Raw genomic sequence first — 24,847 nt, forward strand, 5'->3', positions numbered from 1 at the left:
TATCGTATGTTTAGATTGTATATAACTAGCGTATGTAGACTAGGTATCACAAGACTAACCTAACTAAAAACAACATAACCTAAAAAATCTCCCGCTCTTTTTAAATTCCTACTAGTTTACTTATATAAAACTAAATTACACAATCTCACTAAAAAAAATTCCTACGAAAATAATAAGTACCATTTTTTTTTTGTTGATACAAGTAGGAATTGACTTTTTTTTTTAATCTTTTTAATTCTTGTATATAATCTGGAGAAGTTAAATATTGCCAGCATAAAAATAGTTATCTGTGTTAAAACTGGCGATAAAGGTAATTCGTCGAACCAAAAATTCCCGCAAATAGAAAGTATAGCTAAATCAAAAATAAAAATCTCTAAGTCATTAAGCGCAAATGTTTTTCTCATAGAATATTCCAGAACGTTCCAGAATGTTCTTTATTAGATTCTGGAAGCAATACATAACTACGTTGGCTTACAGTTAGGTTAGTTGTTGCGTAGAATTGGATAATTGAAATAGCTACACATTGTAACTATGCTATATTTAGTAGCCGTGCAGTTTTAGTGACAGTAAGTAAACTATGAAATATATACAAACACTGCAAATAAAATTAATTAGTAAGATCAATGATAGAAATTATTTTTGTATACAATATAGATCTTGTAATAGATTCAGTGTTGCAAACTGAAGTGTTATTTTTCTGTAATTCAACGTAATTAGTAGATAAGATATATTCGAAAGCATCACATGACATCAATTGACGTAATGAGGGAAGTTGAACAAAAACTTATTGAAATTATTACTATTTTTTTGCTTTATCTAAAAGACAAAAGTCTAGACTACAGCCACATTCAGAGTCGTATTTTGGTTATTATAGGAGACCCATTTAGTGTGGAAGTTAGTTTTTAAGGAACGTCTTTAATAAAGATATTTTTCAGATTCTGTTAAAAAAATTAAGACAATATAATTCGGTATTGACGCGATAATTCTATTTGTTTTGTACAATTTTGTATAAATCTCATTATTTTTTTTTTATTGTTTATAAGTCGTTACTTTTATGTTCTAAATACTTTGGCCTTTATGTAATGTCAAATTTGACATTTCCCTATTTCAAAACAAGCGGGTTAATTTTGACGCTGTATTCTGTTAAGTTTCTCATAATTGACCACTGTTTGTGATTTATTGTGAATAATATGTTTAACATGTTTTCTACTACTGTTATTTTGATAAATTAGTATATATATCAATGAATTGTTTTAGAGAATTTTATTTTCTGCGGCTATACTTTGCTTACATTATGAACATAAAAAATATACATAAATATCTCTTTGCAAATTGTAAACTCGACATACAGAGTCGCCATATTGAAATATCAAATAATTGCTATTGTTGTAAGCCAATCAGAGGGCAGTATTTTCGACGGTGGCGCCACCACTTAACGTAGTTGTATTTGGACAGTATTATTTTATGAACAATATTAAAGAGTCTGTAGTTTTTAGTGATTTATTTGAAACTATTATTATATATTTTTATTTACGACTTTCCACTATTGGAATGCTTTTATAATTTAAATATCATATATCGATTTTAGATATTTGTTTATACGTAAGAAGATATGCATTTTAATGAACAAAAATTTTTATCCTCAGATAAATAGGGCCATGCATTTAAATTCTCAGAAACAGTAAATCCGAAGTAAAAAGGGACATCCTTTGTTGTTTTTTTTAAATAATGACTGATTATTATTTCATATTACTATGATTAATTTATATTAAACATTATTTAAAACGTATTTTATTGTATTGCAAATGGATTTAGTTAAGAGTTTTTTGAGCCCTTAAGAGATTTAAGTTCGAAGATGTGTCAGCAAGATGTCGCTTTCAGGCGAGAGATGGCGTTACAAGACCAATTGCTTTTCGAAGTCATTGCAATGTAAAGTACGCTTTAACTAAAGCCACAATGCGATTACAATATGTTACATCTGCTAACATTTTTTTTTAAATTAACTGAAAACTTCATCAAATCGTCATTAAATGTCGTGTGCCATGTTATTGTGGTTGCATTGTACAAGGACTTGAAAAAATATTGTATGAACTATACTTATGTGCCATATTTATTGTATGCCGGGTGGAGAGGGGAGCTTGGTCCATAACGGGCCATTATTTTACAACGTGTATACAAAGTAATGTAGACGTGAGAGTGTGTAGACATACAAGTGTAATAAAGTATATTTGTGTAATCTATTGCATTTAATTTATAATTTGTAAACTAATTGACAACTATTTGAAGTGGGTAATACAAACCAGACGGTATTATTTCACAATTAACAAAAAACACATCCAAAACATAAATTTATTTAATTTCATAAATCAACCAATTAATAAAATTAACATTTTAATAATTTACAATCAAAAATTAACCAAATTTTATTTATCAAAAACTAATAAAATTTATATTAATCCAATGCAGAATTTTCAATATGTAGTAAATTTTTTCTATAATTTGTAATTTTTAAATTTGTATGATCCCAATCAGTTTGACTTTAATGATTTTATTTCATCATACCAAAAATGAATTTTGACCAAAATCAAAATAAGTGAAATGTATTAATTAAGTCCATAGACTTAATAACAGGGCATTGCGCATGGCTCAATACAAGGCTGGAAACGTTGATAATAGCAAGGTGTCGGTTCCGGTTCCGGACAAGGTTCGGGACACGGCGGTATATACGGGTAATAACAAGGGTTTGGGGGTAATGGTTCCGGGCACGGTTCCGGACATGGTTCCGGGCATGGCGGAATGTACGGCTCGGGTTGCGGACAGGGAGGAATGCACTGTGGGGTATAGACGTAAGCGGGGCCCGCGCAGGGTGGGGTGAGCGGTGGAGTGCAGATTGTTGGCTGGGGAATGCACGGCTCGCGCTGGTTACCAATGCAAACGGTGTCCCCGTTCCGAGTCCTGTAGCAGCGCCAGGGGGCCGCCGTCGCGAGACCGACCAGAGCTGAAAAACAACACCTTTTTAAAAATCTTCAAACGTACGTATTTGAAAAGAGTCTTTAACCTTTACTATTTTCTCCTTGAAAAGTGGTTTAAACTATGGCAGAATAAAATGTAATATAAATTCAAGTCATTTGTTTTTAAGTTTTTTTATTTTACGATTTTGTCTGGCGGTAAGCAAAGTATTCCCTTGGTTTTGGAGATTTAGTAAGAGAAATACAGTAAGGGTAATCTACTTAGCAATCTATAGTCACATTTTTGATTGCGGTTACTATATAAGTTTATAAGATAATACTCACTCAAGACGAGAAGAGCCGATGAATGCATATTTGCCGACTGTGTCTGCTGAAGGCTTCGTCCAAGCTTTATACCACAAGTATGCCATAACATGTCACACAATGTGATGCTCCGTCAACCATACATACAACATTATACAAAAGTTAATGTAACGCTATAAGAAATTATGATAAAAAAAACAAAAGCTCGAAAACTGTAATGGTAATTTATGATCTGAAAAAAATCGGATTAAAAATAAAAGATTTGGTTGAGATGTGTTATATAAAATATTGGTCATAACTAAGTTTATGAGACAAATAAACAATGAACGTAACATTTTGTCATCAGATTGTAGCTTCTTGAATTGGAAACGATAGTTTGTTTAATAGAAAGCTTAATATGCATCGCAATGATTAGCTCCGTCTGAAAAGGACTTTCGACTTTTCAAAGCGTGGTGAACCTAATAAGAGATAAAATTATTTAATAATTATTAACTACAAGATACCACCGGAACCCTTGTAGGAAGATCAGGTGTACCAACTATAGCGAATTTAAAAAGAAATATTTCTATATATGAAATTAGTGACACCCTAAACTTTTTCCAGTGTATAACATTGAAGAATAAATATTTAATTTTTTCTTTGCTACCAAATGCTCCAAAGGTTGCAAATCAAATACAAATTATCATTGGTACACCGCAACTAATTCACGAAAAGTTTTAAACATCTGGTAATATATATAAATGTCAGAATATGCACCTTTAGATACATCCGGTCGAAGACATGGGGCGACTGACCACACTCGCAGTACTTGGTAAGTTTCCCTGGAACCGACTGACATCCATTTTCCCTTATTGTTAATAACCGATCGAGCGGTCAAAGGGTTAAATATATACGCATAATAAGATCATTATATGACTAATTAAAGCTTCCAAGTTTCAGTGTTTTAGACCCAAATCAATTTACTGTTTAGGACCTAATTATGTTTTTATTTGTTAGCTTTAATAGCGTCGACTGCGGCGGCGCCGGCGCCACAGTTCCTGGAATACTTCTTGCCGAACCCTTTCGCGCCGTGTCCAGAACCATGCTATGAGCCACGCTACGAGCCGTGCTACACGCCGTGTGAGCCGGAGCCAACGCCCTGCTTCGAACCCATACCGCCCTGCCCTAGTCCGGAACCAATCCCCGAGTACATCCCGCCCTGCCCGGAGCCTATCATACCCCCCTGCCCTCTGCCGTGTCCCCCGCAACCGTGGGACCGCTCATCCCCACCAAGTAAGTGCATAGAATGTTATCTGAAAAAACACACAGGCTACTTAATAAACTTTTTTTAAATTTCGCGCGAATGAAGTCGGGAAATCACAATTTTAAGTTTAGAAATATAACTAATTGTTAAAATTTTCCAGCTCCCGGTGGCAATGGACCGATTGGTGTGACTATACCGAAAACGAACATCGGCGATAAACTACGCGCAGCGGGCTTTCAGGCAGTTCAGGTACCGGGCGGTACATTTTACATCCAGCATCTGCCGCCGTCAATGATCCAGCCACCGCCGATTCTAGTGCGACCGAACCCGCTCAGTCCGATCACGCCGCCCTTCATCGTGGTGCAACCGCCGCAGCAGCCGCCGGTCGTGCCCCCACAGATCGTTGTGAGACCGGAGCCGCTCCCGCCAATCACGCCGCCGCCGATCGTCGTGCGTCCACCTCGGCCGTGTCCCATCCAGCCTGAGACGATAGTAGTGCGTCCTCCGCGCCCGGGGCCCATCCAGCCCCCAGCAGTCACCGTGACGCAACCCCAACCGTCACCTATAAACCTGCCGCCTATCATAGTGCGTCAGCCGATACAGCCGACTGTGCAGCTGCCGACAATATCTATCCCCACGTCGGCCATCCTTAGCAGCCCGCCCTGCGCCCCCTGCGCCCCCTACGCTCCCTGCGCCCCCTGCGCCCCCTACGCTCCCTGCGCGCCCGCGCCCTGCATCCCGGAGCCCTGTCCTCCCTGCCCGGGACCCTGCCCTTACTGCATCAGTGGTTAATATCTATAAATCGTCCTCCTATCTACATATTTACATGAGTTCATATACATCAAATAGCACTAATTTAAAGCTGTACTTATGTGCTAGCTTATTATGTAAATATGTTCCAGCACATTTCCTAGGATCTCTTACGCGACTTTCAGCAAGTTAAAGGACTCGATTGTTTTAAATGCCCGCACGAGATTTCGACTGTCTTTGTATGTTTGCAAACGTAAGCTTATTATTGTACAATATTTTATTAATAAATATGTGTTTATTCTACAACGTATTATTAATTTTACCATTTTGCGTACTACCTACTTACTCCAGGTCTACTCGGGATTTGATAAAAATAGACAAATACAATAAATAAATAATTTTGATAAAATAAAGCATTGCAAAACTACTTTTTTAACTTTTTAAGTTTTGAAATATATTAAATTGCAAATCTTGATTCTTCTATGAAAGTTAGTACAGTTAATTGTCACACAAAAAGCAATCAATGACTACTATTCCTTTGTTTTACTATTATTAGTAGGTACTTCAAGATGAGACAAGTCTAACATGCTTGAACATAATCTACTGATTATTTAAATTAATTTAATATAATTATTGAAATAACTTATAATTTGGAATATCTGTAATGTTCTAAGTTATTTTCATTAGAAGAGGAATTTGTTTAATTAATCAATCTCAAAGTATTTTTTGCAAATCAACCGAAAATTAAGGAACAGGACATTTGCTGCTTTATTTAATATATTTATCTGTTGTATATTTAAAATTGATACACTATTAAATACACAAACTATAAGAAAATATAAAAATATTAAGTTCAATATTTAAATATTTTGAAAAAGTATTACTTTAAGTCTAAGTGTTGTTTTAAAGTATTTTTAATAGTTTAATATTCAAATGTTAAAATTCTTTTATAGTATTATTCTATTGTTTTATTTTAATATTTCATAGAAACTTAATATTATAAATGCGAAACTTTGGATGTTTGAATCTCCATGAAATTTGGTTTAGATGTAGAACACAGTCAGGAAGAACACATAGGATACCTAATATCTCGAAAACATGTGCAGCAGGTTCCCTTGGGATACGTTTATTTTGTTTTACATATTTACTCAGTAACTACGCAACTTAACTAACTCGGTTCTACATACATATCTGTCCCACATACAGTCTGTCCATACAGATGTATCTGTCCTAAAATTTTATCAAGAACATGGTCTCGAATAACACACACTCATCCTAGATTTATTCACTCCGTGCGAACGGAGTTGCGGGCAAAAGCTAGTATTACTATAATAATTAACAGATGTTGTCAGATTTATAGATTTAACCATCTTACACCTGATCTGCTCAATCGCTATAAAAATTAATGTCAACGAAGAAGTAAGTATAGTGTCGTATTGTATTACGACTTAAAAAAATTCAGATCGAAAGATCAGAGATTTCAGACCTAACAACCAAAAGTTACTGTACGGATCATCTCAAGTTAATGATCTCTCACAAGAGAGATGATGAGATGATGAGTTAATGAAAAAATATTTAATCAATTTCTAAATTTATGTTGTTTTACTGGGATTTGCACACAAATTTTTTGTGATATACGAATGTAGTCAGATAGTATTTATTATTTTACATAACAACTTTTTCATCTATGTTTACATTTAATTTTAATCCGTAACTAATTGTGTAAGGTTTTATCAATGTTTAACTTATACAATTTTGTACATAATTTATCTTCTGCTTTTGTTTGATTTGCATTATGTAAAAATATTTTAGAACTAAATCAAAAACCGTTGTAAGTATTAAAAAATATGAAATACTTAAAAAATCATATAAGCAAATCTGAACTCTATGCTGACTGAGTAAGTATCATTTTACATTGTAAGATTGTATTTATTATTTCACCCAAATGGAACATTTTCTTGTATAAAGGTTGCCATGAATTTCTTTGAAAACCAGACGACCACAAGATGGCGCCAGGCTCCACCGTATGGTTATTGGGTAAGATTTGAATCGGTTATTTATTTTTAAAGTCCTCGTTTACTACAATTATAACTAAGTAAACCCAAAATTATAGATGTAAATTGTAAACACAATAGAACATTATATTATATTCTACTCCATTCCAAATCATAGCCAAATATTTTACTTTTAGTTAGTCTTTAACTAAGAATGTAATTTAGGGGTTTCAATCGATTGTTTTCAGCCTTTTTGTTGAGCACGGCGAGTTGTCAGCCGCTGCCAGACCCCGAGCCGCAGTACCCATGCGCAGAGTACCAGCCCTGCGAGTCCTGGGAGCCCCCACCCTGTGAGCCCTGCCCCCCGCCATGTCCTCCGCCGTGTCCCCCGCCCTGTGCCGAGGACGAAGTCGTGCAGATCGGACCATGCAACCCTTGCGATAGGCCGGTCAACTATCTGTATGGACAAGCACCCCCTGGTAAGTATACCTCGTATAGAATGCACAGACGCCAAACGGACTTTTGGTTCAGTCACGTAAGGGATACCAAAGGAGTATGTTTGTCGCCAAAAGCTCATAGTAGTAGTGTAATATAGTATATTTCATTACGAGTGTGGAATGCATAATGAAATATACTATACGCCACTATTGGGCGCTCACTTCAAAAAAAAAAATATTATTTCAGGGTCAATCATTATAAGACCTGGCCAGGTCCGGTTTAGGCCGCAGCAGCCGATTACGGTAAAGCCTGGACCCATCCAGTTGCCGCCGCCGGCCGTGGTGTGGGTAAAGCCAGCGCCCGTGCAGCCAGAGGCCCCCGCTCCGATCACTGTGCGCCCGCCGCCCGTGCAGCCGCCCACACCCGCGCCTATCACCGTCAGGCCCAAGCCCGTCACCCCGCCAAGACCTGCGCCTATCGTAGTCAGACCAGCCCCGGTGCCAGTACCAAAACCAGCGCCTATGAAGGTATATAAACCCAATTTACTATCGATAGCTTAAATACTGATGTCAATACCGAACGTATCCTGTACTTAATATTTTTTCATCAAAAGTTTCCATGTTAGACTTTAAGAAACAATAGTAGTGGCATGGAACGAGTTAAGGATTGTTGATTTTATTTATACCAGGTACAACCGCAACCAGTGCAGCCGCCAGCACCTGACCTACTTATTGTAAAGCCTCCAAGGATCAGCGTACCAGGATTGCCCGTCGTCTGCTTCCAGCCCAACCCTCCATCTGACTTCAGGACGTCAGGCAGCGCGCTCATCTCTCTCTACCAGCCGCGAGAGCCGTGCTCCGAAGCAATACCACCGTGTCCCCCCGTACCACTTCCACCCTGTCCACCTGTACCAATACCACCATGCACCCCTGTACCAATAAATCCATGCCCAATACCTATACCACCTTGCCCACAACCGTGTCCCATACCTATTTGCGCGTGAAGTGAAACAATGATATCTTCATTTATTTGTGTCTATAATATTATTAGTATATGTATTTATAAAATTACAATGTAAGCTAAGTTTGCAAAATGTTAGCAGTCGGTCGAAATAAAGCGCGGGTACGTTTACTATTGTGCAAAGCAATTTATTTGTTTTTCTTGTTTATTGACGACCTTCCTATGTTTTTAAAGAAAAAAAATAACGCTCTCGAAAACTGAATGTTTCTTTAAAGATTAGATCAGGGTAGGAGAGAAATAATTTATATATTCAAATACATATAGTTTATTGGGTCAAAAATAAAATTAATACATGTAGTTTTTCAAAGTCAAAATTAAACTTTTTTTTTCTTCAAACGAGCAAGTTTCTAAAGAAAATTGTAACAAATCCCATATTTAATTGCTACATGGTATTATTGATGTTAAAACAGTAGATATAGCTTTTGACAAAGTTCATATTAGAAACCTGCTAGTTTGGGTTTTTTGTTTGCTCATGATTTTAAATTTTAAAATATCAATCCTATGACATTACATAGGAATCGCTATGAAATGATTATATTGAGATTCTGCGCGGTTTTGTAATTTATGACTTTGTAATGCCAAAGGTCGTTGTACACACAAACCTACGAGCGTGTTGGTGTTATCGCTCGACGAATGGTAGGAAGAGTGGCTGTTTATAAAAAAGGAACTCCCGCCGCTCCCAAGCCTACGCCCAATCCATTCAGAGGCATACCTCCGAGAGGAAAACCACCTAGAGGTAGGCCTCCTAGAGGCAAACCACCTAGAGGCAGGCCTCCGAGAGGCAATCCCCCGAGAGGCATGCCGCACGGACTCAAACCGATATTAGGTGTACTTTCACAGACAGTAGAAGTCCCTAAACCGTTCATCATCGGTAAACCAGTGTAAGGATAACCTAGCGCGCCGTAATTCAAAAGATTAGGGACATTTTCGCATACAGTTGTAGAGCCGACATTAGGCACACCGCAAGGGAGGCCCAAAGGCAGACCACCTATCGGGTAATTACCCCATTGGTTTAGTAAGTTGAGTCCTCCTAGACCTCCCAGTCCTCCTAGACCTCCCAGTCCTCCGAGGCCTATGTTAGGGGTACTTTCGCAAACGGTTGCGGAGCCTAGAGCAGGGTAAGGCAGACCGTAGGGACAGCCAAGGCCGCCATAGAGGGGGAGGCCGCAGCCGTAGTACGGGTAAAGGTTGGGCGTGGACTCGCATACAGTGGTGGCGCCACCTAGCGGCACACCGGGCACGTTCTGTGCGGACTCGCACACCGTCGTCTGACCCAGTGGGTTGCAATGCGCGGAGCTCACCAACGCTGGAAGCAATAAAACTTACAATAGTATTATTTTCAACAGTACATTTAAAATAGAGTCTAAGTATACTGCAAATAAATCCTATCTGTTAATACTTACGAAAAATCAATTAAAGTAAATGTATATTAATGTAAAAAAAAACAAAATTGATAAAAAGAAAAGGGTTGTTTTACTTTCCCTAATAATTTTACTCAAGTCAGTCAATGCTTAAGTTTAAGTTATTCTAATATTTAAACAGAGTATAAAAAGAAAAGACTAGTACTTACTCTTGTTTAATTAACAATTGGCTTAGAATTAATTGAAGAGAACTTACCAACGAGCAATACACAAGTGGCGGTATTCATTTTTGGTTTGACTTCTAACTGTCTGTACCACATTGTGTTGGGACCTGCTATATATACGAAAAATATTAATTTCTTTGTGTACAATTTTGACATTATCACGGTTCACGGATTTCATAAATTAATCAAAAAAAAATTCTTATCTTTATAATTAATCCAGAATGTTTTAAAAACTGTTTTTATCTACATTTATCGAATATGAAAAACTTATTAAAAAACGTTATGATTTATAAAATGTTGCACAATACGATCTATGGGAGATGGATAGTTCCTATACCTGATGTTTTCCTTAGGAAAATTCTTTACATGTCACGGTAGTTTTAATCGATTATATTTTCTGTCAACATTAGCGCACGAACTGAAAACTGTGCGTTGTAAAAAAATTTTTTTCGTCGTGCGATCGTCATTTGTTACAAAACAAATGAACACCAAATCATAATTATTTTTTTTAAACCTAACCTTACCTGATAAAGTACTACGACATATGGACATACATTCAGTAAACTTCACGTTCAGACACACGCAACTAGACGACTTAATAATATTAAATTCCAAAGGTAAACTTATTTATTTAATTTTGTAAGTCTATTTGTAACTAGAACTTTTTCTAAATCATTATTTTTTAACGCAATTTAGTTTATTTAAATTAATGTGTATTTTTTTAATATAAATCTGTGTATTAAAGCTTCAAAAAATTTAAGAAGAATAAAAATAAAAGGCACTTTTTGAGAACGAAAGTCGCATCGGCAAGTCAATATGAATTTCTATGCTTCAACTTTGCTTTTGTTACTTGGTAAGTACTTATTCCTTTTTTATATCAATCAAGTTGAAAAATTACAATCTTTATTTAACTTATTAACGAGTACTTATATTGTTTTTTATTTCAATTCTCACGAATGTGGCGACATCTCTATCACAACCTCCGTAAATAGGTACACTGCTGTACACAGCCGTGTTTACCAACGGCCAGGTTTTCCTCGCTCCCGCGGGACGTCACGTCTGTCCGCAGAGTGGATTGAATCGCTTACAGAACCAACCGCGTTATCCAATGAACGTTATAGTCGCGATGGAACAATTAACTCCGGACAATAGCAACAATGGTACTTATAATAATTGATTTAGTTAATTGTTACTACTCATAGAAAACCTCTACTGCTACTTGGATCCGTTAAGTGGTCCATGGGGTTTTACATGGGGATTTTGATTTTAGAAAGCCACGTTAAATCATAAAGTTATCTCTGTTTTGTCAAAGATAATGACAGGGATGGCGATATGTTTTATACAGTGATTTTCAAAAACAGAAACCAATGGTAACTGAAAAAAAAAAACTCTTAGTCTATATGACTCTCGATGTCTCTCAATCTATATTATGTCTTTGGGTCTTAAGCCAAAATATATTAAACTAGTTAATTCAGTCGTTTAAAAATAAACAGCTCCCCCTGCCGATTCAACCCCTCAATCGTCGCGCTGCCGGTCTGATGCGAGCCGCGTCTTCACCAAGTTGTTCAGTATCCCCGGCGCCGTTGCTGACTCCTTGCTTAGTGGAGAGATCATGTTTTAAATATTAATAAATAATGTTTTTTGTCTTCAATTTTGTTTCTTATTTAACTTCGATTGCTGTTTGTCTTGATTTAGTTTTAGTAAGTATATATAAAGCAAGAGAGATACTATCTTTAAAAGTACTTTCTATATATAAAATAATCCGTTAAAATAAATCCAAGAAAAAACAATCTTTTCTCATTATTATATTAACATAGACTAACATTTTATTATTTAATGTTTTTATTGTTATTTATGTGACGAGATGGATAACATCAGTATAACTTCAGCACAGTATCGTAGTCTCCCTTAGTGGTGATTTAGATGAGAAATCTACGCTAAGACTCTTCCTTAGTTGTCAATTAACGGCACTGAGTGCGACATATCTCACTTTCTTGATAAAGCATTTTTGAAAGCGCTAGCACCGGCTTGCAGTGCTTCTAGGAACCTCGGTGCTTCTGTGGTGAGGGTCTTAGTAAACTCCTCGAAGTTCTGCTGCTGCTGTGTTGCCAGTTTAGTGAGACCCTCCTTGAACGTGTCAATATTAATGTTGTTAGGGTCTGTAACATCCTTGAATACGTCACGCGCTTTCTCTTCAGTTAGTTTTACACCGTCTATGATTTTTGCTAAAAGTAAAATAAGTTTGATAATTCGAGTTAATCTTCTTTTAACTATTTAAAGCATCAGTGGAGCAGTGGTTAATTACTGGACTTATAATTTACAGGTCTTTGGTTTGTTCTGCGCAATATGCAAATGTTTTTCAGCTGTTGAATTTCTCAGTCGTACGGTGAAGGAAAACACCGTGAGCAAATCTGCACATATCCAAGGCTCAGTCAACCCTATTATCATCATCATCAGCTCACTATACGTCCCCACCGAGGGGCTCAGAGCCTACCACAAAGTCAGGCCATAGTCAACCGCCCTGGCCCAGTGCAGGTTGGTTGACTTCACACATATCATTGTATTTCATCTCAGATATGTGCAGGTTGCATCACGATGTTTTCCTTCATCGTAAGAACGTCGGATACATGACATGTACATATGTAAATCGAAAATCACATTGGTACATGGCGGGATTAGAACCCAGGAACTGTAACACAGCCTCTTGGACTCCCGCAAAGTTCGACTGTATGACATCTTGGTACACTGATCGTACGCGATTTATATAAGGAAAAGGTAATAATGATGTTTAATACAAATTTAGAAATTACCATCTTTCATCCACTGTATGACACCGTCTATGGAATTTTTACCAGCTTTTATAAGTTTTTCGAACTGCGGCTCCATTTTGAATGCGAAGAACAGAGCGAATAGGATTAGGAGAAGGGAACAAGTGAAGCAGGTAATTTTGAATATTTTGTAAAACTTTTATAATAATGTTAGTCGATGTTATTATTTATTTGTGACATTATGTGTCATAATAAATTTTCAAGTATGTCAGCTTTTGAGAATTGCGTTTTTGAACATAATTTTTTTAAGAAATAATTTGTGAATTTTCAACGGAAATAAACTGTTTTTTTCTTACTGCTGTTTTAATAAAATAAAATGTGTAGTTAATTTATAAATGTTAGAAATAAACAAAACAAGTATTCATAAATTTTCGTGTTAGGCTTCCCTAATACTCGTGTTAGGTTGGTCTGTGCCATCGTTAATTTATTAAATAAAAGAAGCAGAATATTTGACATAATATTTATTTTTTATTTCAGGTTTTTTTTATTACAAAAATATAATACTCAAAAATTACACAATACACATTTGATTGTAACGAGGATTTATAAAATGACGTCATATGACTAACATAAGGTTAAGAGATGTTTAACCGTGAACTTACTCTGACGAAACACCTGTACATGCTATCTCTACTTTTCCAATTAAGTGAGAGAGATGGAAACATTTCGTACGAGTGTTTTGACAGAAGAAACTTCAAACAGTTTATCAAAGACCTTAATTTAAAGTATCTCTTAAGGTTAATATACACTAGAGCATTTTCTCAAGCATTTCTATGTAATGTAACGTTCTTACGAATGGTATAATATGGGTAAAAGCATAGTTTCCAAAGCACGTCTGGTTCGTGAAAGTGTGATGCACTAGAACAGTGATTGTCAAACTTATTTCTTTCACCGCCCCCTTTGAAAATCAATTATATTTCAGAGCCCCCTAATTTTTATTCAGACCTAAAACTTCTTTAATTAATTTCAAAGCTCTCCATTTTTTGGGCCCCTTATCGCCCCCTCCTAGGTTTCAAACGCCCCCAAGGGGGCGTTATCGCCCACTTTGGCAAACACTGCACTAGAACATATAGAGCGGCTTGTTATTTTGTTACAAGTAAAGGCTCTAATCTATATTCACCTTTACAGTCGCGAGGCATTTCTTTATTCCAGTTGTCTAAATAATACATATTTGCATTTTTATTACTCATGTTGTTAGAAAATTTCCTACAAGTTTTATACATTTTTTTTTTATAAGAACATCAACATTTTTAATTTACGCCAACAATAATTTTTGAATTATGTTACACATTTACCTGTTAGTTTCTGAGACCTAAGTCTCTATATAAAACATATCGTCTATGTTTTAAACGGAGATGATAGTCTCAGAAATCCACGGTAAGTATTTCAATATTATTGCATTAAAAATATTATATTTGGTTTAGTATTTTAATTATTTATTAACCTATTTATCTGAGACATGACATCATCTATACCAACCACATTTAAAATCATCCAAAATAAATCCTGTCTTCAATTTGAGAAAAAATTTTAGTATTTTACTAAATTAAATTATATTATTCATACTTTGTCAGGCAGCGTCTATATAGCTTTTAGCTGTTACCCTAAATATATGGTTATTAAATTTATACACAAAAAAAAAAATACAAAAAACATACAATAAAATGTCAAAAACTCAACTAAAGGAATACCATCTCAACCTATATACAATTATACAAACGACAGGGATGACGTTATCCCGTTTATATACAATTCAAACTGGAGCCCGACAAACTTATCTGACCCGGTGATTGAAGCATTGTTATCGAGGTTATTTCTACCAGAAAATATATAAAATCTACTTTGATATAGAAAATTACATACAAGACATGACATCTATATATATAAAAGAAAGTCGTGTTAGTTACACTATTTATAACTCAAGAACGGCTGAATCGATTTGACTGAAAATTGGTGGGCAGGTAGCTTAGAACCAGGAATAGGACATAGGATAATTTTTACCCCGTTATTTATTTTTTATTCCGCGCGGACGGAGTCGCGGGTAAAAGCTAGTTTATAATGCGTGAAACATCTTGTGATACCTTAATAACGTTGGTAAAGGGGGCACCGGGTCAGATAACTTCATCAGTCTATATTCGTATAATTCGAGATGTTTTGACAGATGTCAAACATGGCGGCGCGCGAAACTTAACAGTTCGTAGACTTCGTTTTTTTTTAGAAAACGTAAACCTGAAATGATTTTTATTCATTCGAATGTTCCTACGAAAGAAAGTTGGCGCGCTTTCCAAAAATACAAAATGGCGGGTCGTGAATCATTAGAAAAAAGAAATGACGTGTTACTTTACTTGCAAACAACATGCATGTTTAAAATAACTTAGCTTGTGTCGTTTCTCCGAAAATAAGGGACCGTATCCACTGTTATATTTATAAATTTCATAAAACATTTTTTCAATGCTAAAATTGATATGTTTGGAAGCTCAATGGAATTTAAGGAAGAATTTTGAAAACTTTTATCTCCTCGCTGTTCAGTACACTATTACCGTGTGTCTACTGCCGTTTAAATTATACAATAACATATCGTTATTCCTTTCATTCCTCATGAAAAAAAGGTAGACAAATATATGTTTTGAACAGTTATTTTGGCAGAGGAAAAACATAGTTATACATTTTCAACAAATATCATGGAATATTGTGCCTTGTTTGCTTTTAATATACATATGAGCCGGAATAAGCGTGAGTTCAAGAGACCGCGATATTTGTTCTCGCTTTTAAAGGTATCTCTTTAGTCCCAGTTTCTCGCTTATAAAGGTTGGCTATCAGAACCGGACATTCTCATTTATTGAGGTATCTCTCTTTTTCAGATACCATTTCCTCTTTTAAAATTTTACAAAGATTTTTTAAAGAAAAATAAAACATTATAAAAAAAAGCTAACACTGCGAAAACATATAAATAGTAAATATACAAAACAAACTTATATCTTATATTAAAAAAGTACATACAATTATATGATAAAGATGAATGGAGTGGTATCACTGGTCAATTTTTAAATAATATATTTTTTTAATTAATTAAAAAATCAAACAATGATGTTGTGAATTCTTTCAAACACATAGATATACAGTGTAAACTCTTTTTAACGAAATTCAAGGGACTGAGAATTTTTTGTCGTTATAGAGAGTTATCGTTATATGGAGTGAACAAAAAAACAACCAAATTAACAAGATAACATAACATAAACAACAATACCGATAATAAATATATACTGTCTACAAATATAAACACATTTCTTCGTAATAGAGAATGGAGTATCGCTATAAAGAGTGTTTCAATGTGGGTTTTAACGCAAACCAACCAAGTTGGGCTCACTTCAACGTTACAGGGAGTTTATTGTTATAAAGGATAACGTTATAAAGAGTTTACACTCTATATAAGGTCCTATGTACAAAAGCCAAAGTAACAAATTGATGATATTTACTTTTTAAAAGCTACCTCTTAGTTGATTTAACAACATACAATAAAAAAATACACCTTTAAAGGTGTTAATCGTAATTTTTGTTGAAGTAAAAAGGCTTATGCAGCCTATTTTCAGATATGGTTGAAACTTTAAGAGCCTTTCTTGTAAAGTTGCCAATTTGCACATTGGCCCTTATTCATAGGGGCCGTAGATATAGACTTTTTTATATATCATTCCTTATTAGTATTTTGTGACAATAGTGTAAACATATATTACACAGATATTTGAATATTTTGTTATTATGTAACTCCCATTTATTTCCATTTGTTCGAAATTAAAGTTAAAATAAAACGATTTTTTACATCGCCATATTGCGGAAAAATATGGAACTTATGTTTGTTTACTTGATAGAGATGTTATCAAAAAGGTGATTGAAGCGCCATCTTGTTAGATATTTAATATTCTTGTTTAGACTATAAATATATTCTTTTTTTTAAAAAATCTCGACCATTTAAAAGATAACATCTACAACAAAGGGCTATATTCAAGTATCAATTGAGCATTATTTTCAACCTTAGTTGTTTAACTCGTTTCATAGTATTAAGATTAGTCAGTCGTAGTTGAATCAGCCATTAAGACTCGGCTGCTCTCGTGTCGGATGTTTCGGTATAAAAGAGACAGTCAGCATGTCGTCCTCTTCTTGCAACAGACATCCGTCGTTACTTTTACTTCGGTTGAATAACCTATAGATAATAAATATAATAATATAGGTAAAAATCAAGACAATAACTGTAAAATTTAACTGCAGTAACACTTGTATTAATATAAAATAGAACATGGATAAGTGAGGACTGAATAAGCGAGAGTCGACGAACAAGCTTCACAAGAATCTCGTATAAGAGAGACATCTCTATAAATCAGAAAAATATATCACAGTCCCATGGACTCTCGTTTATTCAGTCTTTTTTATATTGAAAAAGCTAGCGCTTGACCATGATCCACCCACGAGATCCCACCCGATGAAGTGATGATGTGGTTTAAAGATCATCATCATCATCAGCTCACTATACGTCCCCACCGAGAGGCTCGGAGCCTACCACAAGTTAGGGGTGACCATAGTCAACCACGCTGGCCAATTGCGGGTTGACTTCACACATATCATTGAATTTCTTCTCAGATATGTGCAGGTTGCATCACGATGTTTTACTTCACCGTAAAAACGTCGGACAAATGTACATATGTAAATCGAAAATCGAAAAACACATTGGTACATGGTGGGATTCGAACCCAGGATCTGCAGATTGCAAGTCAAGTGCTTAATCCCTGAGCCACTGACGCTCTACAGATCTAAAGATGGTACGCGCTAGCTTTGTAAATGCCTATTCACTTCTACTAGTTCATTTCAGATTATTATCCCATTTATTTTATTTGACATAATAAAGATTATTAATACAAGTGTTACAGCAATGGAAACCCACATTAATATTTGATTAAAGTTTGCACATATTTATATAGACAAAGAAAGCTATATATCTACTACCAATATAACACAATAAACAAAGCATTGATATAGTAAATATAATATGTATATGGACATAAATACATAAATAGCGTGATATATTGTTTCGTTATATATAAAAGCTAATGGGAACAGTAAATATATACAGATGGACGTATGGTTCATACACAAACACGCATTCAAATTTCCATACAAAAAAAATTTTAGAACGTTACAAGTTTGTAAAAAAAACCCACTTCCTCACTTTATATCCATATTTTATCACACTAACCACCATACAAGGCCACCAAATCCCATACAAATACAATCAGGACCTTCCACCGCAACACACACATACATACAAAGTAATAACTATCTGTCAACTACACCTGCTGCTCACTTCCAGGACGGCCGCTTGTCACTGCGCCGCGACACACAACAATAAGGTTTAGTTATACATAGACAGTGCTAAGATATTGTGCTAGATCAGAGATTCCCAAAATTTTATTAGTTCTGAAGGACCCCCTGAATTTATGACCCCATGGGGTCTGATTTGACCACTTTGAGTTATACATAGACAGTGCTAAGATATAGTGCTAGATTAGAGATTCCCAAAATTTTATTAGTTCTGAAGGACCCCCTGAATTTATGACCCCATGGGGTCTGATTTGACCACTTTGAGTTATACATAGACAGTGCTAAGATATAGTGCTAGATTAGAGATTCCCAAAATTTTATTAGTTCTGAAGGACCCCCTGAATTTATGACCCCATGGGGTCTGATTTGACCACTTTGAGTTATACATAGACAGTGCTAAGATATAGTGCTAGATCAGAGATTCCCAAAATTTTATTAGTTCTGAAGGACCCCCTGAATTTATGACCCCATGGGGTCTGATTTGACCACTTTGAGTTATACATAGACAGTGCTAAGATATAGTGCTAGATTAGAGATTCCCAAAATTTTATTAGTTCTGAAGGACCCCCTGAATTTATGACCCCATGGGGTCTGATTTGACCACTTTGAGTTATACATAGACAGTGCTAAGATATAGTGCTAGATTAGAGATTCCCAAAATTTTATTAGTTCTGAAGGACCCCCTGAATTTATGACCCCATGGGGTCTGATTTGACCACTTTGGGAATCACTTTGCTAGATAAAAGACAAGTACGACGCAACTCGAGCACAAAGTAATAACAAGAGTATATAGAAGTAAGTAAGAGTATATAGTCTTTGTCGCTTACCTAGCGTATAAGCTATTAATAATTAAAAGGTCTGTTTTTACTAAATGTGACTTAAATTAATTTTGTGAAAGACAAACCAGCGTGTAAATAATGTGCAATAGTGATAAGGGATCGTCCAATAATGTCGTGAGGTTCAAAAGGGTATAGAGGTACCGAAAAAAATCACAAAATATCACAAGGAGAGGGGGTGTTGAAATAAGATATCACATATTTATTTTTTGTCTTATGACGTAAATCTAAAGAATAAATCAAAATTTGAAAATTTCAGTACTAGATTTGTTAAAAAAAAACATAGGTACAGGCGTAATGGAGGTGGGATAGGGGGGGGGTCAAGAAGTTGCTAAAACATCACGTGATTAATGGACGAAACCTTAGTGCGATTATATATTAAGAACAATTATGAATAATAAAGTTCTAGATAGAAAAATCTATATTAGATAATTAAAAAAGTGTATTTCGCAAGATTTTTGGTGTATTTTGGTATAGAAATTAATAGCTTAAAGTCAAAATATGAATGACTTTCTAAAGTTGAGAAATTTTTGTTTACTGGTAACATTTAAAAATTGTAAGCACTCTTCTGTCAATGTCAAAAAAATGCCATAAGATCCTTGTGGGAGTATACAAGTGTATATTATTATGGTGTATACTAACTTGGCGAGTGGTGAAGCAGCCCGCTCTGTGTTCAGACGCTCGTCCAGGCCGCGGTGCACTGACACCGTCTCCAGCTCCTCACACTGCAGAGACTGCAAGTACTCAGCAGTGCGCAGCTGCTCTACTGATGACTTCTTGAATCTGAAACATTTTTGCATTCAGTCATTCATTCAGAACAATATATAGAAATCATTCATTCGTTCATTTCTGATGTCATTCAAAAGCTCATTTAGTTGTTTTTATATAAGGCAAAAATGTCTAATTTGTTTTTTTTTTTTCATAAATTCTTATACGAATACAAATACTCGTATTATCTTCTATTATTAAAATAAAAAAATCCTTACGTCTTCAGTAGTAGACTAGAGCAGACCACAGACACGGAACTCATCGCCATCGCAGCTGATGCCATCCAAGGCTGCCAAATTAAATTAATAAATAACCCACTAGAGGGCGCTACATATGCAGCAGATTTAAATCTAGAATATATTAAAATAGTCCTATCTACCTGTAACTGCAGACCGTATAACGCGAACGCTCCGCTCGCGAGCGGTATACCGAGCAAGTTGTACACGCTCGCGAACACGAAGTTAAGACGAATTCGTCGCACTGTACTACGAGATAACTCTAAACACGCCACGACGTCTAGTAGATCATTCTGGAAATTAAACAAGAGATCTATAAATACAGATATTAAAATGGATGGATGTATGGATGTTTTTTTTACTAGATTACTCCAGAAATGCTAAACGAATCTAGATAAAATTTAGAACAGATAGACTTTACCCACATAAGATTTCGCGGACCAATAGAATGACATCTCCACAAGCCTTTAAAGATATAGGTCTCATAGACATTATCATGAAACACTGAAAATATAACAGAACTAGTTGTCGCCCGCGACTTCGTCCGCGCGCAGTTAAAAAAAATAAAAAATAGATGTTGGCCGATTCTCAGACCTACTGAATATGCTCACAAAATTTCATGAGAATCGGTCAAACTGTTTCGGAGGAGTACGAGAACGAAAACTGTGACACGAGAATTTTATATATTAGATATCTTACCCGCATGAGTACAAGGTCTGCTGCCTCAACGGCGACATCAGTGCCGCTGGCGATGGCGATGCCCACATCTGCCTGCGCAAGCGCCGGTGAATCGTTTACGCCGTCACCCACCTAAACATACAAAACATAGACATAAATATCTTATAGTATCTAATAATCTTATCTATATATATAAAAGAAAGTCGTGTTAGTTTCACTATTTATAACTCAAGAACGGCTGAATCGATTTAACTGAAAATCGGTGGGCAGGTAGCTTAGAACCAGGAAACGGACATAGGATTATTTTTACCCCGTTTTCTATTTATTTTTTATTCCGCGCGGACGGAGTCGCAGGTAAAAACTAATATTTAATATCTGTTAAAAAACAAAACTTGGAATAAAAGAAGTGAGGTATCATCATCTCTACATCTGTTGCACGAATTGTCTTCGCTCAGTGAAATACCACGACCTCACAGAAGACAGACGTCAAGTGGAAGTAATTCCACGTACAGTCTGATGAGTGTGGTGATGGAGGACTCATTTTAGTCCTCTTTCCCTTCCCACCCTTTTTCTAATAAGGAAAGAATGGGAAGAGGAGGTGGATTTGATGGAGGAGGTGATGCATAGGAAGGTTAAATTATTTTAGGTTATTCTCTTTTTGTGCGTCTCCTCCGTCGATTGAGGGTAGGCAACGTATCTGCGATTGCTAATGTCTATGGGCAGCGACTTCGCCATTTCGGCGAATTCATGTAGCCGCCGTTTGCCACCTTGTAATATAAAAAAAATCTTAGTTGAGTGAAAACTTACCATTGCTACTTTCTGTCCTTGTTCTTGTAGTTTTTGTATTTTGGCAACTTTGTGCGACGGCAGTACTTCAGCGTACACCTTATTGATTCCAACCTATAAAAACACAAATACTACATTAATACAAGCATGCGCGTACGTACGTTTGTCCATGTAATATTATGGATACGTTTGTTTTCGTATCATACGTATATGTGTACGAGCGTGTTACGTGTGTGTACGAATCATACGCACATGTGTACGTGCGTATCGCGTATGTGTACGTATATATGTTAATGCATATATACACATAACAAGTGCATAATTTACATGAATCGTTAAGTGTTTCTATCTATGTGTGTGTGTGTGTGTGTGTGTGTGTGTGTGTGTGTGTGTGTGTGTGTGCGTGTGTGTGTGTGAAATACTGACCTGTCGAGCGATGGCGAGCGCAGTCTTCCTGTTGTCGCCGGTGAGAAGGCACACCTGAAGGCCCATTCGCTTCAGCCAGTACACCGCGAGATGTGCCTCCGGCTTCACCTCGTCCGCAACACCGATAGTGCACACCAGTTGATCTGTAACAAGACAAACATTCTCATTGTCAACTCCTGTCATTCAAATAGGTATATGATAGGAGATAGAAAGAGAGAGATTTTTTTATATTACAAAGTAGCCAACGAGCAAACAACCACATGAATTCGCCGAAATGGCGAAGCAATCGCTGCCCATAGACATTCGCAATTGTAGATGCGTTGCCTACCCACAATCGACGAAGGACGAGATGCACAAAAAGAGAATATTTAACCTTCCTATGCATCTCCTCCTCCACTTCACTCCACAAAGGGGTGGGAAGGAAAAGAGGACTAAAATGAGTCCTCCATCACCACACTCATCAGACTGTACTTGGAATTACTTCCACTTGACGACTGTCTTCTGTGAGGTGGTATTTCACTGAGCGAGGACAAGTCGTGCAACTGATGTTGTTGACGTCTACCACTGCTGAAAATGCTAGAAAGAAGAAGATCAGTGAGAGAAAGAGATTTAAGCGTGTTAAAGTCAAAGTATGTACCATTGATGGCGGCGAGGACTGCGGTGCGGCCGAGCAGCTCGTCGTGCCGCAGCTGTTCCTGCACGCGCGCGGGCACGGGCACGCCGTTGCGCGACATCCACTCGCGGTTGCCTATCAGCACTACCTGCTCGCTGCCCAACTCCTGACAATACATACATACTAAGTCAAGTGTTGTAGTCCATGGTGTTTCTATGGTTTATATTTCAAAATGGGTACTCAATCTTTTGAACATTTTGGGTTATTCAAAAGAGATCCTTGTCCTCGAATGGTCGGTCTATCTAGGATGCCTTTATTGTTTAAGTTAGGGATTCCCAAAGGGGTCGATATTGAACTTAAAGCATTGCTAATTCTCACTCTGCCTTCTTCTATTGACCTAAGTCTGAATGAATAATAATTGATCTTAAAAGTAGGTAATTTGGCTATGGGGTGGTCAGAGGTAACGGTTCATTTTGAAAAAGGGGGTCACTTATCCAAAATAGTTTGGGGATCCCTGGTTTAAATCTTACTCATATTATAAATGCGAATGTTTGGATGGATGGATGGATGTTTTCAAAAGGTATCTTCAGATTGACTGCATGAATCTAGCTGAAATTTGGTATATATACATAGTTTACATACACAGAAGGAAAGAAACAATTAAATTGTTATTTCTGAAAGAAATTTTCTTTTACTTTTTTTTTGTCACACTATATATGTAACATATATACTATACAACACGTAATATAACTTGCCTGGTGGTCAGCAGGAGGTACTATAAGTGCGTGCAGTCGCGCGGCCGCCTGCGCCGAGCTGAGCGCAGCATCCCCCGCGCCCGCCACCAGCTCCACTGGCACTCCGCACAATTGCACCGTGTCACCAGGCCTGACACACATTGTACATAAACACACTACAGAATGCCATTTCGGCGAATTCATGTGGCCGCTTGCTCGTTTGCCACCTTGTAATATATAAAAAAAAGCAAAAGTAAAATAAATAAGAAATGAAACGAAAAATTAATAATAGCAGTGAAAAACAGACAAGAAAACAAGTAGTAAAGTGCGATGTAAGAAAGAACTGGCTACGCCGCAAAATATTACTAACAGATAAAAATGATTAGCTGTTCATCACTTGCCATAGAAAATTCTTGCCGTGCAAGAAAGATAAGAGAGGGCAAAAAAAAACACATAACAAACACTGGCGTAAAAAAGATAAGTTCCCTACAAAAGCTAGTTTTGTATCTGAAATAATGCACATAACCCTTTTATCATTTGAGGAGCGTCGGAACAAAAAAAAATCACATTTTGACATTTTTTTTTTAATCCAATTGATTGTGAACTATGAACATGGCCATAATTTATTAAAATAATAATTCTTACTAATATTATAAATGCGATTGTTTAGATAGATGTTTGTTTGAAGATATCTCTAGAACGGCTCAACAGATCTAGATGAAATTTGGCACAGATGTAGAACATGGTCTGGAAGACACACACATATTACGTTTTTTTTTTAACTCGAAGGAGACGCGGGCAACAGCTAGGTTATATATATTTGTGAATACATACTTGGCAGTGTTGATGAGGTCGCGCAGCTGCTGTGGAGGCTGCACGCCGGTGCGCAGACGTACACGCGCTCGCAGCCCGCAGCCCGGCGCCGCCGCGAACCCGCTGCACGACGCCGCGCGGCTCTCACCCAGCGCAGACCCGCACCACCGTACTATCGCTATACAAACAAATATCATAACAATACCAGTAACTGTAAGGTTAATAAAAAAAAGATAACTAAAACCTGTGCAAAAAAGTGTACGGACCAAGCGTCTGTAGATGTGATTTTATAAAAAAAAATTAAGGTTAACAATCACGAAATTATTCAAAACCTTAAATATTTTGCACACTTTTTTATATATTTTACGCACCCATACTCGTTTATAACACGCCTACTGACTTTAATATGTAATTTTTGCAAAGAAAAAAGCCTAAAAGTACAAAAACCCTATTAATT

At 36.4% G+C, this 24,847-nt stretch overlaps 6 protein-coding genes across 6 annotated transcripts in view; 2 read left to right on the top strand and 4 right to left on the bottom strand.

Moving 5' to 3' along the window:
- Positions 1–2,585: 2,585 nt before the first annotated feature.
- On the bottom strand, positions 2,586–3,352 carry LOC106708336 (small proline-rich protein 2D). Its single transcript, XM_014499820.2, has 2 exons — positions 3,294–3,352; positions 2,586–2,998 (listed from the first exon to the last, which is right to left on the bottom strand). Exons 1-2 carry the CDS (start codon positions 3,319–3,321, stop codon positions 2,622–2,624), a joined length of 405 nt encoding a protein of 134 aa, XP_014355306.2. The 5' UTR covers positions 3,322–3,352; the 3' UTR covers positions 2,586–2,621.
- Positions 3,353–4,034: 682 nt separating this feature from the next.
- LOC106708323 (leucine-rich repeat extensin-like protein 3) lies at positions 4,035–5,514 on the top strand. The gene is made up of 4 exons (XM_045682564.1): positions 4,035–4,083; positions 4,269–4,544; positions 4,676–5,186; positions 5,223–5,514. Exons 1-4 carry the CDS (start codon positions 4,053–4,055, stop codon positions 5,305–5,307), a joined length of 903 nt encoding a protein of 300 aa, XP_045538520.1. The 5' UTR covers positions 4,035–4,052; the 3' UTR covers positions 5,308–5,514.
- Positions 5,515–7,228: 1,714 nt separating this feature from the next.
- On the top strand, positions 7,229–8,760 carry LOC106708326 (vegetative cell wall protein gp1). Its single transcript, XM_045682567.1, has 4 exons — positions 7,229–7,302; positions 7,508–7,738; positions 7,944–8,224; positions 8,386–8,760. The coding sequence occupies exons 1-4, from the start codon at positions 7,272–7,274 to the stop codon at positions 8,698–8,700; spliced, it is 858 nt and encodes a 285-aa protein (XP_045538523.1). The 5' UTR covers positions 7,229–7,271; the 3' UTR covers positions 8,701–8,760.
- Positions 8,761–9,079: 319 nt separating this feature from the next.
- LOC106708330 (elastin) lies at positions 9,080–10,404 on the bottom strand. Its single transcript, XM_014499815.2, has 2 exons — positions 10,335–10,404; positions 9,080–10,023 (listed from the first exon to the last, which is right to left on the bottom strand). Exons 1-2 carry the CDS (start codon positions 10,396–10,398, stop codon positions 9,371–9,373), a joined length of 717 nt encoding a protein of 238 aa, XP_014355301.2. The 5' UTR covers positions 10,399–10,404; the 3' UTR covers positions 9,080–9,370.
- A 1,884-nt stretch (positions 10,405–12,288) lies between these two features.
- LOC106708273 lies at positions 12,289–13,263 on the bottom strand. The gene is made up of 2 exons (XM_014499752.2): positions 13,113–13,263; positions 12,289–12,527 (listed from the first exon to the last, which is right to left on the bottom strand). Exons 1-2 carry the CDS (start codon positions 13,186–13,188, stop codon positions 12,289–12,291), a joined length of 315 nt encoding a protein of 104 aa, XP_014355238.1. The 5' UTR covers positions 13,189–13,263.
- A 3,849-nt stretch (positions 13,264–17,112) lies between these two features.
- Positions 17,113–24,847, bottom strand: part of LOC106707476 (copper-transporting ATPase 1) — a 41,090-nt gene continuing 33,355 nt past the window's right edge. The window contains exons 21-30 of the mRNA XM_045682390.1: positions 24,412–24,568; positions 23,599–23,728; positions 22,868–23,009; positions 22,231–22,373; positions 21,826–21,918; positions 21,040–21,150; positions 20,484–20,633; positions 20,323–20,393; positions 19,979–20,119; positions 17,113–17,328 (exon numbers count right to left, since the gene is read on the bottom strand). Coding sequence (XP_045538346.1) covers positions 17,211–17,328; positions 19,979–20,119; positions 20,323–20,393; positions 20,484–20,633; positions 21,040–21,150; positions 21,826–21,918; positions 22,231–22,373; positions 22,868–23,009; positions 23,599–23,728; positions 24,412–24,568 — 1,256 coding nt within the window. The 3' untranslated portion in view covers positions 17,113–17,210. The remainder of the gene's footprint in view (positions 17,329–19,978; positions 20,120–20,322; positions 20,394–20,483; positions 20,634–21,039; positions 21,151–21,825; positions 21,919–22,230; positions 22,374–22,867; positions 23,010–23,598; positions 23,729–24,411; positions 24,569–24,847) is intronic.

Source organism: Papilio machaon, chromosome 19, assembly GCF_912999745.1.
Source record: "Papilio machaon chromosome 19, ilPapMach1.1, whole genome shotgun sequence".
NCBI lineage: Eukaryota > Metazoa > Arthropoda > Insecta > Lepidoptera > Papilionidae > Papilio > Papilio machaon.